Here is a 13,958-nt window from a genome sequence, read left to right on the forward strand (position 1 = left end):
CATACAGTTTCAATTTTTAAACAGTTCTTCCAAAATAAATCCACTGTTGGGTTGGGTTTGGTGGCATATGACTTTAATCTCAGCACTCGGGAGGCAGAGGCAGGTAGATCTCAAGGTAAGTCTGGTCTACATAGTGAGTTCTAGGTCAGCCAGGGCTACAGACAGAAAGACAGTGTCTCAAAAAACAAACCACCACCAACAGCAGCCCACCATTATCTCTCAGGCTAGGTTCGGCTTGTTGGATTTCAGTTAACTTTGAGTCATCGTAAGTGACTGTCTTATTTCTTTTTCATGTCTGCTTTATGTTTCAGTTAGCAAAGACCCACAGTACAGTGAGGTGGATAAGACTCTGTTGGGAAGGATTGGAATAAGTGCTGTGTACTTCTACCACAGGCTGCTGCTGTGGTCCAAGGTATTTCACTAAATGTTGGTTTGGTTTGGTACAGAAAATCTTAAGTTTTAAAATTAGGAACAGAATATGGAGTAATCCTTCCAATCAGAACTTTTCTAGTAATCACTTCAGGCACAACAGAACGGAACCTAGACTACTTAACTAAGTTCTTAGTTATCACATCTGTTTTCACATGAAGTAAATGTGGGAGGAGGTGATGAGACACCAGCTGCTTTATTAGTTGCTAATTACAGGCAATACATAAAAGAATATACTAAAATATATTTATTAAAAATTTTCAATTTATAATTTACTTTTGACATCTCCTGAGTTGACATTATAATGTTGAAAAGTGCTTTTTAAAATGTATTCATTTGTTTATTTGTTTACTTATTGAGACAGGGTACATGGTCTATATATAGTCCTGGCTATTCTGGAATTCACTGTGTAGACCAGGCCGGTCTTGAACTCACAGAGATTCTTCTGCCTCTGCCTCTGCCTCACCTCCTGAGTCTTGAGATAAAAGGTATAGACAACCATGCTCAGCTTCAAAATTCCTTCCTTAAGATGGACCCAAGATGCTCACAATCATCAAAACTCTTCACAAATCGCCCCTTGAATACTCTGAGACACCGTGTGCCCCGTCCGCGTCTGTCTTAACTGAGCCCGTTATGGAGGTGGTCTGCTGACTCAAGATCAGTCCGCTCTGTTGAATTTCATTTACTTGTTTGTATGTGTGCGGTGTGTGCATACGTGTGTACATTTATGTACACCATGGCGGGCGGGCGGGCGGGCGGGCAGTCAGAGGACAGCTTACAACAGCTACTCCTCTCTTTCCACTAGCTATTTCCAGGGCTCTAACTCGGGTCATCGGGCTTCTTACACAGCCTTCACCCGTGGAGTCACTCCACCAGCTTCAGAACCACACTGTTTGCGCCCTTTGCCTTTCCCTGAGGGGGTCCCTGAACTGTAGACTCACTAAGTCCAAATAGAGGGCATGGAGATCCAATGTGAAGGAAGGTGTGAGGATGGAGTCAGCAAAGCGCAGTGATTTAAGAGTGGCCACTGTTAACCTAGGTTTCAGGCTCAGCTTCGTCACCCTGGTCATGTCACAGCTGAGTGTCTGTGCAGTAGCGTGTAAGCACAGGTTCACTTACATGTATGCAGCATTCATGGATTCAAGAAAATTTTGCACCCAGACTGGTTGAACGAAAAGTGTGTAGGTTTTCAAATGTAATGCTCACTGTGGTAGATGTGAGGTAGAATGGGTCCCTCTCAGCTGCAGGTCTAGTGGAAGGCCAAAGCCTTCACTTCTTGGACATGATTGCCAGCACACTGGAGGACTATTGAACAAATCTTTTCATAGTATAGAGACTTAGCTAAAACTTTAGCCTATCCTGGTTTATTTGGTTGCTGTTTCTTAGGTCATTAAGACATTGGTGAATTTTTCTGTCTTAATAAAAAGTTTAGTTATTGTGCTCAGGGAGTTGATTTTGCATATCACCTGACTTACTGGGAAGCGGTTTGTTATTTGTTTGTTCTATCCTAGGACTCACTATGTAGACCAAGCTGGCCTTGAACTCACAGAAATTCCTCCGGCTCAGCCTCCTGGTTATAGGCAGGCATACCATGCCCAATTCAAGCCTATTCTTTTCTCAATAGAATAAAGGCAAAATTGTTGAAATTGAGTTAAAAATTATCCCTTGAAAGATATATTTGTTCACAGTGTTTTACATCATAATAAAAAAAGAGTACAGAATAGGAAAGGTCTGTAAACTAAGGCCCATGGCCGCATTGTTCCTACAGCCCGTTTTTTGTATAGCCCACAAGTTCAGAATATTTTGAGCATCTTCTTAACTTAAAAAAAAGTTACTGTGTACTTGTGCATCCATGCATGTGTGCTTGCCCATGCTGACACATGTAGAAGCAGGGTTGTTTTCTCCTGTCATTGTCTCACCGTAATCAAACTAGAGCTCTCTGTCAGCGAGGCTGATCCGCCCGTCCCTGCCTCCTCAGTACTGGGGTTCTAAACGTGCTCACTGCCCAGTGTTTGCATGGGTGCTGGGATCCAGACTCAGGGCCTTGCCAGTGCTGCATGGCCAGCACTCGCCGGCCAGGCCACCTTCCCAGCCTCGCCTTTTCTAGCACTGGGGAACAAACCCAGCTCTTCACACACCCAAGGCAAACCACTGACTTCTACCTCTAACCTCCTATTTAATATGGTGTTTTTAATGTATATCATTGTTTTGCCTGAGTGTATGCATGTACACCGTATGCATGCCTGGTGCTGTGGAGTCTAAAATCGGGCGTCAGATCCCTTGGAACTGATGTTTCCGGTGGTTGTGAGCCACCATGCGGATGCTGGGACTGAACCGACGCCTTCTGTAAAGGCAGCCAGTGTGTTTTTGTTTTTGTTTGGTTTTTCAAGACAAGGTTTCCTTGTGTAACCCTGGCTATCCTAAACTCACTCTGTAGACCAGGCTGGCCTCAAATTTACAGAGCTCCGCCTGCCTCTGCCCCCTGAGCACTGCGATCACAGGCGTGCGCCACCACTGCCCGGTTCAGCCAGTGCTTTTAACCATTCATCTCTCTCCAGCTATTTTCTTTTCCTTTTTGTTTTCTTTCTTTTTAATTTGTAACATTTTTAAAGAGCTATGAATTTAAAACAATAGCCAAAAGAATTTCAGGCACCAGTGCACCCTTCCAAGGTTGAAGCTTTTCATTGGGGAGCTGAGGAGGTACTTGGGTGGTAAGAACATGTACTGCTCTTGCAGAAGACCCAAGTTTAGTTTCCAGCACCCCAAATCTGCCACCCCCCAACTCCTTTAACTCTAGCCACAGGGGATCCAACACCCTCTCCTGGCTCCCTCAGACACCTACATCCATGAACACAGAGATAACTTAAAATGAAATGAATCTTTCAGACATAGTGGTGCATGCCTTTAGTCTCAGCACTTGGGAGGCAGATCCTTGTGAGTTCAAGGTCAGCCTGGTGTATAAAATGAGTTCTAGGACAACCTGTTACATAGAGAAACCCTGTTTCAAAAAAACAAAAAAGTTATTTCTTGTTGAGCTGCTGACAGAGCTAGTAGGCTGGCTTCTAGTTGAAAATAATAAGGCACACCTAAATTCCAAACCAAAGACCATCTGAATGTAAAAATCTGTCAAATCACTCATTTACTGAATTAAAAATAACTTTTCAGCTAACAGTTCTGGCTCCACCTTACTAGCAGTCTATCTAAATTTGGTGACAAATTATCTTCGTTTTTATCAGCTCTCTTGGATCACAGATTGGAAAACTATAAAAAGAGTGAAAACACATAACAGTCTTCCATATTAAATTAACATTTGGAAACCTTTTTCCAAATAATGAAATCTTTTTGCTTTGTTTTGTTTCTTTTTGTTTGAGTTTTGTTGAAACAGGGCCTTGCTATAGAACCCCAGGCTAACTTTAAACTATCAACAATCTTCTTGCCTTGACTTCCTGAGTGCTGAGCATCTGGGTGTGAGCCACAGTCCCATACTGTCCTGAGGGAAGACACGTAATGCGTAAAATCAACAAAAGGGGAAGTGCGTGTTGGTTCAAGGAGGGGGTGGTTAATATGAGATACAGTTCTTCTCCTTTTCCTTCTTTCTATCTTTGTGACCAGACAGGAAAAGCTTAAGCAAAGTCTTGGTGCATCTGACAACTGTCAGTCTAGCATAGAGCTTCAGACTGGCAACTGTCTTCTGCATGGTGACACTGACTTTGTGTCTCACATACTGTAAGTGAAGGATATTTTGTGTTCTTTATTTCATTCCAGGGAAGGAAGGTCTTAGATATACTGTATGAGCTAAAAATACATTTTACAAGTTTAAAAGGACTTATAGGACCTGAGAAAGTAGCACCAAGATGTCAAATTGTAAATGTTGCAGCAGAAATTTTTATCAAAAGTGGGAGCCTGGATGGCGCCATCTGGGTGCTGAGGGGTAAGTTCTGACCTGAGTGGACACTCATGACTGTTACTCTCCTTGTCACCTGTCTGTGTAATAATTACGGTGGTTGATCCTGAGCTTGAGGTGAAAGCTTGGTCTGAGCTTCAGTGAATATGTAGACAGGAAAAATCACTGTGTATAAAATGATAAAGAAAGTAGCTTTAACTTAGCCTTGGTTGACAAAGTTTGTTCTTAATATGGCCTAGTTGTCATAGAAACCCTAAGTCTGAAACTATTACAGTTCCATTCTACAGATCAAAAAATTGAAATAGAAGCCAGGCAGTGGTGGCACCTTTAGCCCCAGCACTTGGGAGGCAAAGGCAGGTGGATCTGAGTTCAGGGCTAGCCTGGTCTACCAAGCAAGCTTCAGGATAGCCAAGGCCACACAGAGAAACCCTGTCTGGAAAAAAATGTAATTAGATGTGTTGATACTTTGAGATATAAGATGCCACATTGAACCCAAGTAGTCCAGCTTCAGAAGTCCAGGCTCAGCTGCTGTGGGGAATGTTGACCCTGGCTTCATAGCCCCTGTTCAAAAGTGGCATCAAACCAAGATGTTCACCTTCCCAATTGTGATTACCCTGAGAAGTGTCATCTTCATGGTGTGTTTGTGTTTTTCTTTTGGAGAATCGGAATGGATAACCAACACACCACTTTGGCCTTGTGATAGATTGGATATGCGTAATCGGTATCATTTGCTCTGCACCATTGCCCGAGAAATCCTGGGCAAGAATCTCTATAGACAGACATTTGAGGTTTTGCAGAATCTGCCAGGCTTTCAGGATTCTCAAGGTATGTGTTTTAAAGTCTACATTATCTTAAAAAAAGAGATTCATTTTTATTTTATATGTGTGAGTGAGTGGTGTGTGTGTGTGTGTGTGTGTGTGTGTGTGTGTGTGTGTGTGCGTGCGCGTATGTTATGTTTGTATGTATCACATACATGCCTGTTGCCTATAGAGGCCTGGAGAGGGCATTGGATCCCCGTAGAACTTAAGCCACAGTCAGTTTGTGAGCAGCCTGATGTGGGTGCTGGGAGCAGAACCTAGATCCTCTATAGGAACAGCAAGTGCTCTTAACTGTGGAGCCATCTCTCCAGCACAACCATCTTTTTTTTTATTCTGTCAATCTGATATTTAACAGTTAATAAGAGATAATTTTTAATTATTTCAGTTCATAAGAAATAGATAGGTTTTATGTCCCAGTGTTTTTAATGAAGTCGTTTTCTACACAGTGTGTTCTGCTTAAACTGAGCACATGGTTTTAGATGCTTCTCTGGGTTGTTTGTCAGCAGCTCCGATCAGCACATCCTTCCTCCCTCTTCTATCCTATGTACACCAGGAGCATGTTCATATCTTTTGTTTGTTTGGTGGTTGGTCTTTGAAGACAGGGTTTTTTTCTGTGTAACAAAGCCCTACTTCTCCTGGAATCAGTTTGTAGACCAGGCTGGCCTTAAAGTCACAGAGCTCCCGCCTGTTTCATATCTTATTCTGTTTAGGTACTATTTCTCACTTTATAAATATATGCCTTAGTAATCTTGGAATAAATTGACTTCTCTTAAAAGTTAAAGTTCAAGTTCAAGCTTTAAGATAAGAGAGGAGTAAGCCTATGAGTAGAAGCTTTGGTCAGGAAAACTGACAGGTTTAGAGGATGATTTAGGACCTTCTCCTGGTCTCAACTTAATCCTCTCAACCTCATTTTCCATTGATTCATGGAGATGCTGTTTGTAGCTAGCAATGGCAGAAAGTGCCTTCCTCATAGTGATACTTTCTTTAACTCATTGTCCCTAAGGTCTGCCACCCGGCATGTCCTTACTTTATACAGTTGTGTTGATAAGATATGGAGATGGACAGACAGTTGTGCTAGATTTTAGAAGTCCATGAGTAACAAACTAAAGGAGCTCCTTTCTGCATATGTAGAACATGGTGAGGAGTGATAGATTAAGTTTGGGGTTTTAGAAAAGTGTTTAGGAAGATATTAAAGGGAAAGAGATTCATTTCCTGATAAAGTCTGGACCACTTAAAGATCCTACAGTGACATGGACTAGGGTGTAGGTCATAGACCCAACCGAGTAAAAGAAGTAACAGAGTTGGAACTCTCCGAGGGGACTTCTTACTCCTACGAATTACTACTGTGATAATAATTAAAGGCTTGGTTTGGGGGTTTGGTTGTTGTTTGTGTGTTTTGAGTTAACATTAGGAGCAAATATATTTGAGTCATGAAAAACTGAAGGCTGAGGTGTAAACTGTTCAAACAGAGCCATGAAGATGTTCAAGATTGCATATCTGACCCCATGTAGGGACTAAGGCAGAAAAGCTAGTGCAGCGTCTCAGGTCCTCGTCGAGCTTTGGTTATTCGTTACAGGGGGTGACGGTTTTGCTTTTGTCAAAAGGTTTTCTGTTTCTTCTTGAGGAGGATGAAAGATGACTGTACTTCTGTGAGTCTGATCCCTGTGGTGTGAAAGGACTGGGGGAGGGAGGAGGGAAGGAAGTTGAAGATTAATACTGGTCTTTATGTCATGAGTCATGTTTCATTTTATTGTATTTGTTATTTTCATTTCAGAAGCTGTGGAGGATTCCCAGTGTAGCCTTCTTTTCAATAAACTCCTTGATGCCTGCATAGAGAGTAACAGCCTGGGCATGTCATCTTCTGTAGCAGAGTTCATGGTCTCTAAGAACATCCCAATCGACTTCTCCTTTCTCAGGAGACTCATCACTTCCTTAGGAAGGAGTTGTTTGTGGCTCAAAGCCAGAGCCCACTACAAAAGTAAGTTCCATTGACACTTCTTAATATGTTGATTTTGATTATTTTCTAATGCAGGATCCACCTATAATATTTAAAACCTGCTTTATTATTATTTTGTTTGTTTGCTTGTTTGTTTAGTTTTTCGAGACAGGGTTTCTCTGTGTAGCCTTGGCTATCCTGAACTTGCTTTGTAGACCAGGCTGGCCTCAAACTCACAGAGATTCTCCTGCCTCTGCCTCCCCAAGTGCTAGGATTACAGGTGTATACCACCACTCCTGGCCTAAAACTAGATTTCTAAATACGAAAAAACAATAGTTGGTAAAGTCTGACAGATTTGTGCTGTCTTTTGAAACCTGCTTTTTTTGTCTTTTGTTTACAAGAGCCATTTTTTTTCTTGGTATGTTATCAATTCCAGTAGAGGGTAGGTGAAGGAAATAAAGGACAAAATTTGAAATTGTTTGACATAGCTTACAATCCAGGACTAAATGAGTTGGGTGAATTGAAATTTAAATTTCAGATGTGAGATAACCTAGCAACCCCACCTGATGAGAAATGTTTTCAAACTCCCAGCTATGATCACTTTAGCAAGTGGTAATTCTTCCCAATAATATAGAAAAATAATTAGATTGCATTATAGGTAATAAGTTTAAGTGTTTAATACACTTTTTGGGTTTTTTTTGGGGGGGGGTTCTTTAGGTTTTGATTTTTTAACAGGATCTCATGTTTTATGCACGTGCACAGACAAACACAACAATAAGTAAAGTTTAAATGTTAAATTTGCTGGACATCTTTGGATTATGCTTAGAGTTGTCGAGGTTAGCATCATCACCTATACTGGAGCGGTTCCTTGAAGGAAAAAAACCAAACATCTTAAACAAAATCTACACATACATTTAATTTGATTATGATAAACTGTATGTAATATTGTCTGTGTCTAACTGGGTATCCTAAGAGTATCAACTATCATTTCTAATAATTAGACAAACAGTTTAAAGCTAAATCTGTTCTCTTGAAACATGAGGATTTTAGATGTGACTTGGTGAGTGCGGCAGCCAGGTAGAGGATGGACCTGCTCGCTTATCTAGTGCTCAGTGCTTGCCAGGCAGAGTGGGAACAGTAATGGCCATGTGGTGTGATGGCACCTTTAAGTAAACACAGACTGACACGAGGTATTTAACAGCAAGTGGCACCCTTACACTACAGTCTTTTTTATTATTATTATTCATAATTCAAGGTAGACAGTGACCACAAAAGCATAGTTGTTTATAGATCTAATCTCATTAAAACCTAAGTAGCTGTTCTGGTTAGGAATATTTTTTTCTTCTCGTTTTTCTTTTGTTTGTCTTTCTGCTTCAGCCTACCAAGTGCTGAAATCACAGGCATGGACCACCTGACACCTGGCTACTTTACAAACTGTTCTGAAATTATGTCCTGTTTTTCACAGTAAAACTCACAGGCCATTTATCAAAGTTCTTGTAAACAGTCGTGTCAAATGTACCAAGATGCTTACTATGGTAAAAGGTGCAGTTAATCTGCAGCTGCGAAAAGTTAACGCTGGCCCGTAGTAGCTGCCAGTGGTGGACACTTAGAACTTAAGCCTTACCCATGGAGGTGTGGGGAAGTGTAACCTGTTGTTTGATTTTCAGGCGCTCTGTCACTGGGTTGCTACCCACTCTCAGAGGGGAACGTACACCGGAAACTCCTCCTGGTTCCCTCTTACCTATCCGAGATTGAAATGCTTTTAGCTATCGAAATATTTCTGGTATCTAATGCTAGTAGTATTCAGAGCTCGGGGACTCCCACACAGGTGCTGCAGATCGTTCTGAAAAGGTGAGTCAGTACAAGTCCAGCCACGTTCTGAGCATAGGTGTAGCTCTACACCTGCCTTGACTGCACTGTGGTCATGTGGTGTTTGTTCATGCTCTGTGTACACATTCTAAACTTGGTGACATTCAAGCTCACAAAGAACAAGACCTATTTGAGGCTTAAGCCAAACCAGTTAAGGAGCTGGGAATGAACTTCAGTGGTAGAGCATGCTCGTCAGAGCCTTGGTCTTGATTCCCAACTAGTAAACACTTCAGTGATTTCAAAGACGTCTTTCACGTCTTAAAGACGTATTTCACATCTTAAAATACGGATCTTCTTTAAATAGCGACCTTTCTTCTGTTAGAGTGTGGTATCATAAAGGGTCTGTATCTAAAAGTTTTAGCAGTGAATCTTTTCCTTATACCTTAAAATCCTGAATGACAGTCTATGCCATTCCAGTGTGGACACTTCTACAACCCTTATCTCTGGGAAATGCCTCAGGTTTTCAGCTATAGAATCCTAATAATTTTTAAATGTAAAATTTAACATAAAACACTCATTAAAAATAAAAAGGCAGGGAGATGAGAGGGGACAGTGTGATCGGGATGTAAAGTAAATAATTAAAAAGAAAGAAAGAAAAAGGCTATTTGAGTGCCACTTTCTCCCAGAATGAGTAATACAAGAGAGAAAGGGCTAGGAGAAAGCCAGGTGCCTTTCTCTCAAGAAGGGACTGTGGAGGCCTGAGATTTTACCCTTTGTAAGCTGGCCTGCCACTGGTTGGTGCCTGCTAGCTTAAGACACAAGAGTGCTGTGTTGGAGACACTGCAGAGAGCCAGATGGTCCACTTAGCCACAAGATTCTTTCTCACCCCAGAGTCCTACTGATAGCCCTCAAGCACTCCTGAACGTGGAGGTTCCCTGCAGGAAGGGAAGGCCAGGCCTAAAGAACCTAGTCTTCTTTCCATTTTCTCTACAGGAAGACACTGCCTGAAGGTGTCAGCAAGCCTATCTTTTGCTCCAGGAGAAACTGTCTTTGTCTTCCAAGGTTCTTCACTATTTAAAGATCCTTGAAAATTGGAACAAGAAATAGTGTCTCTAACCGAAGTACCCCAAATCTAACTGGCTCATGGCAAATGGCCCCCTAACATCCCATACTCAGAAATGCTGAATCTGCTTTCTTTGTTTTAGGAGTCATTTAGTATAGGCCCCATTTAACAAAGGAAATCATTTTACTTGCAGTTTTGTTTTGTTTTTTGTTTTTGAAAACCCATTTAAACTATTATTCTTGCTGCTGTAGTTTCATAGGGGAGGGGTTCCTTTATTTGACACTGTACACTGTGTGGCATGAGGGGGTCTAGGTTTAGGTTTTATTCTTAAAAGAATTTGATTTTCTTCTTGCATTTCATTTCCCACACTTGCAGCCTCTCAGTTCATTGTTAAATGTGATGGTAGTTGTAGCCCTAGTCCATAACTAGTGACATACCTAGATCTTGGATTTTATAAAGGCCAGTATGTTTTGTCTTGCTGGTGTGCTGAGTTCTGCCTTAGGGTGTTAACCTTTACAGAATTTTATTCGTTTTCAGACATTGGGAACATGCTACCTATGCAGTTTTCAGTCTGTCAGGCTCTAAAGTGCCTCATCTAAGTCAGGAGACCCTAGAAGGCATTTGGATTCTCGTTCCTGGTTTGAAGTGCAAGCCTCATCTAAGTCACCCAGTGGTCTGCACTGGTCTTGATTTAACTAGAATCATTCTTAGAACCTGATGCTCATAGACACCACCTCCCTCCCCCAATCCCCACCCCACCCCAACCCTGCCACAAGGTACCAAGAGTAAGAAAGAGTAAGCAAAAAAAAACATTGTCTCATATTTGAAATACTTTTAACCATTTCCTTTCTCCAGAGGAAGAGCTACCGTAAATTAAGAAATTTGTGTCAGCAAACACAATCACACTTGGTGGTAAATGGAGCTTGAAGAAAATTAAAATAATGAAGTACCCATCAGGACCAAAGAAAACTATGCAGCTCTATAATTTGTTACTAAATGTTAGCTACATATTAAGTACTTGCTTGAAACTAAAACCAATACCAAGAGAAAACTAGTGTAACTGTTAATCATTCAAGCTGTATTGTATTAATACTCACCTATACAGCTTAATATTTATAGTTATTAACTTTGTAAATACAGACATATAGGTAACTATCTGTGTTGTAGATCAGTGTTTCCTTAGCCATTGCTACTGGGTCCTAACATAAAATGCCTTTTGGATTGCAAGCCATGGTCCAAAAAGTTTGAGTCACTGATAAAATGATAAGTTTGGAAGGATAAATGCAGGAACCTTCCTACAGCAACCCCATTGCTTCTTTTGAGAATTTCTGACTTTGTGTTCACGTTATAGATGTGAAAAAAGCAAATCTCGAAGCAAGGATGACTATCAGGCTGCAGTGGAAAGACTGATCATGGCGGCTCGCATATCTGACCCCAAGCTTTTCATTAAGCACATGACGGTCAACATTAACCAGGAGCAGGTGTACAGTCTGGAGCACTGCTCTGCCCTGAAGTGGCTCAGAGAGAACATGAAGTGGGCTGGAAAGGTTTGGCTTTTCACTAAACATTAGTTAATAAAGGTGGTGGTGTTGGGTCTTTTTTTCTTTTTAAGTTCAAGTGATCATTGTTGAAAATAAAAGACAAATAAACATAGTTCGTTGTATTCAGCATTTGTATCTTACTGACACTAGAAGTTATCAAATAGTTTTCAAGCGATAAAAAAATCATTTGTTATGGGTTCAGGAATAGCCGCACACTGACCACTCGAACACCAGACTCAGACTAATGGAAGTTTATCGAACACTGAGCAAAACTGACCAGCCAGGGCTATCTCTAGCCTCAGGAGCCAGACAGTGACACCAGTCTGCTTCTAAGGCAGGTTTTTATATATACATACATATACATATATGTGTGTGTGTGTATAACCATAACCAGGTAACAACCGGGTAACCAGATGTAGGAAGCGGGGGTGGGGGGAACGTTACATCATTTTGACTAGCTAAATGTAATCACTTTTGTTCCAAGCATATTGTATTGTATCTAGGTAGCTAACAAAGCACTTTAAGCTGATGGGCTGGGGCTAGTGTAGGGGAGCTCTTGGGAGCTTTCCAGCTTTTACTATGTTTCCAGAGTAAGAACCATAGTAGCATGTTGGGGTCCTAACTCCAGCAGAACATGCATTTATCATCTATTGTTTTATTCTGAGCAGCGAGTATTGAACTGTTGAATTGTATCCTAGTCTCAGGCACATAGGGCCTGAGAACTTGAACTTAAATTTCACCTTATAATCAAAATGGAAACTTGGGAGGCAAAATGGCTTCTGATATGCTAAAGATGATGGCAGGTGTTGACAGAGGAGCTACAGTTATGCTAAGAATTAAAATAGCTCTCAAAGGGGCTACAGAGTTCAAGCAGGTTAAGCAGGTTATGACATTTACTTGCAATGGTTTTATTAATAAAAGGTGATTTTTTAAATTGCTTTTTTACCTAAGTATGGTAAAGTCCCCTTTCAATAATGTAATTCAAAGAGTGAAAAGCCACACACCGAATGCTACCCAGCACTTAACAGGAGTGCCACAGAGTGCTTAGTGTGGCAACGAAATCACCAAATGCTCTGGCTTAATACTAGGCAGTGTTACTACTGCTGGAATAAAACACCATGACCAAAAGCAGCCTGGAGATAAAAGCACATTTGCGTATGCTTCCACGCCATAGTCCATCACTGAAGGAAGTCAGGGCAGGAACTCAAGCCAGAAACTGGAGGCAGGAGCTGACACGGAGACATGGAGGCCCCATGACTGGCTCAGTCTGCTTTCCTATAGAATCCAGGGCCAGCTGCCCAAGGGGCTACCACTCACATGGGCTGGGCCCTCCCCAGTCAATCAGTCACTAAGAAAATGCCTACAGGGTTTCCTGTGGAGGGCTCTCAGGAGCCTTTCTCGGTTGAGGCGAGAGGGAGGGAGCACACATCATGTGGAAGTTGCAGGACAGCCTTTCTCCACCTTTATCTGGTTCTGGTGCTCAAACACGGTGGTCAGGCGTGTGGGCCTGACAGTAAATGGCCTGAGCAGCGTGGTGCTGTGTGGTCTTTGGCCATGTGTGCCTAACGTGTGTTAGGTTAGATATTGCTGGAGAAAATATTTTAAACAAGCATGCCAAAACTTAAATATCTAACAAGAGTTGTCCCAAAACACTTCGGAAGGTAAAACTTAACAGCTCGCTAGGCAGAGGCAGGCTGATCTCTGAGTTCAAGGCCAGCCTGGTCTACCGTGAATTCCAGGACAGCCAGGGCTACACAGAGAAACCCTATCTCAAAAGAGAAAAACCTTCAAAAGTCATCTACAGTATCTGTAGTCTGTTCTCTCAAATGAAATCTTCATTCTTGATACTGAAAGCCACAAATTCAAGTCTTCTGGGGGAAAAAAGCTCAGAATAGGGTAACAGACAAGTGGTGCGTACAGGGGCAAAGTATTTAAAGGAGTTCTCAAAACAGGTAAAAGGCAGCGTCCTTCAGTCACAGGAGCTGCAGTGAATGTGCCGCGCAGACACGAGGGCATTCGCGTGTACAACTATAAACCTCACTCCTACAGTGGAGGCTGCAGCGATGCGGACCCACCCGCAGGTTGCCTCCGGGAGAACGAACAAGGGATGGGACTGGACATGGCGCTGGAAAACAGGCTTCTTGGCCTGGCAACCGAGCCAAGACATAGCATAGCGAAAAGAGCAGCTTCCGTCCCTTGCGGTGCTGGAAGTGAACTCACAGACGAGAAACACAGTAAAAGGCCCAGGCTGAGAACACGACATTTAAAACTAGCCTAGAAGCGAGGCCTAGCGGGTCAGGCTGAGGCAGAAGTTCAGGGCCAGCGTCCGTTAGTGTGAGACAGCGTCTCAAGCAACAAGTAAATCCAGATAAAGCCTGAGGTGAAGTGGAGTGGGAAGTGTAAGCGGAAGAACGGGATCTTTCGCACCCAGCAGCATCTGCGAAGCCGACCGGTACTG

At 42.2% G+C, this 13,958-nt stretch overlaps 1 protein-coding gene across 1 annotated transcript in view; it reads left to right on the forward strand.

Moving 5' to 3' along the window:
• The window catches only part of Topaz1 (testis and ovary specific TOPAZ 1), a 57,493-nt gene extending 45,963 nt beyond the window's left edge, over positions 1-11,530 (forward strand). Inside the window, exons 15-20 of the mRNA XM_055601830.1 lie at positions 312-412; positions 4,195-4,360; positions 4,994-5,158; positions 6,926-7,129; positions 8,755-8,938; positions 11,311-11,530. Of these exons, the coding sequence (XP_055457805.1) occupies positions 312-412; positions 4,195-4,360; positions 4,994-5,158; positions 6,926-7,129; positions 8,755-8,938; positions 11,311-11,530 (1,040 nt within the window). The remainder of the gene's footprint in view (positions 1-311; positions 413-4,194; positions 4,361-4,993; positions 5,159-6,925; positions 7,130-8,754; positions 8,939-11,310) is intronic.
• The last annotated feature ends 2,428 nt before the right edge of the window (positions 11,531-13,958 follow it).

The sequence above is a fragment of the Psammomys obesus genome, unplaced genomic scaffold (genome assembly GCF_907164565.1).
Source record: "Psammomys obesus unplaced genomic scaffold, mPsaObe1.curated_primary_1811, whole genome shotgun sequence".
In the NCBI taxonomy this organism is placed as follows: domain Eukaryota; kingdom Metazoa; phylum Chordata; class Mammalia; order Rodentia; family Muridae; genus Psammomys; species Psammomys obesus.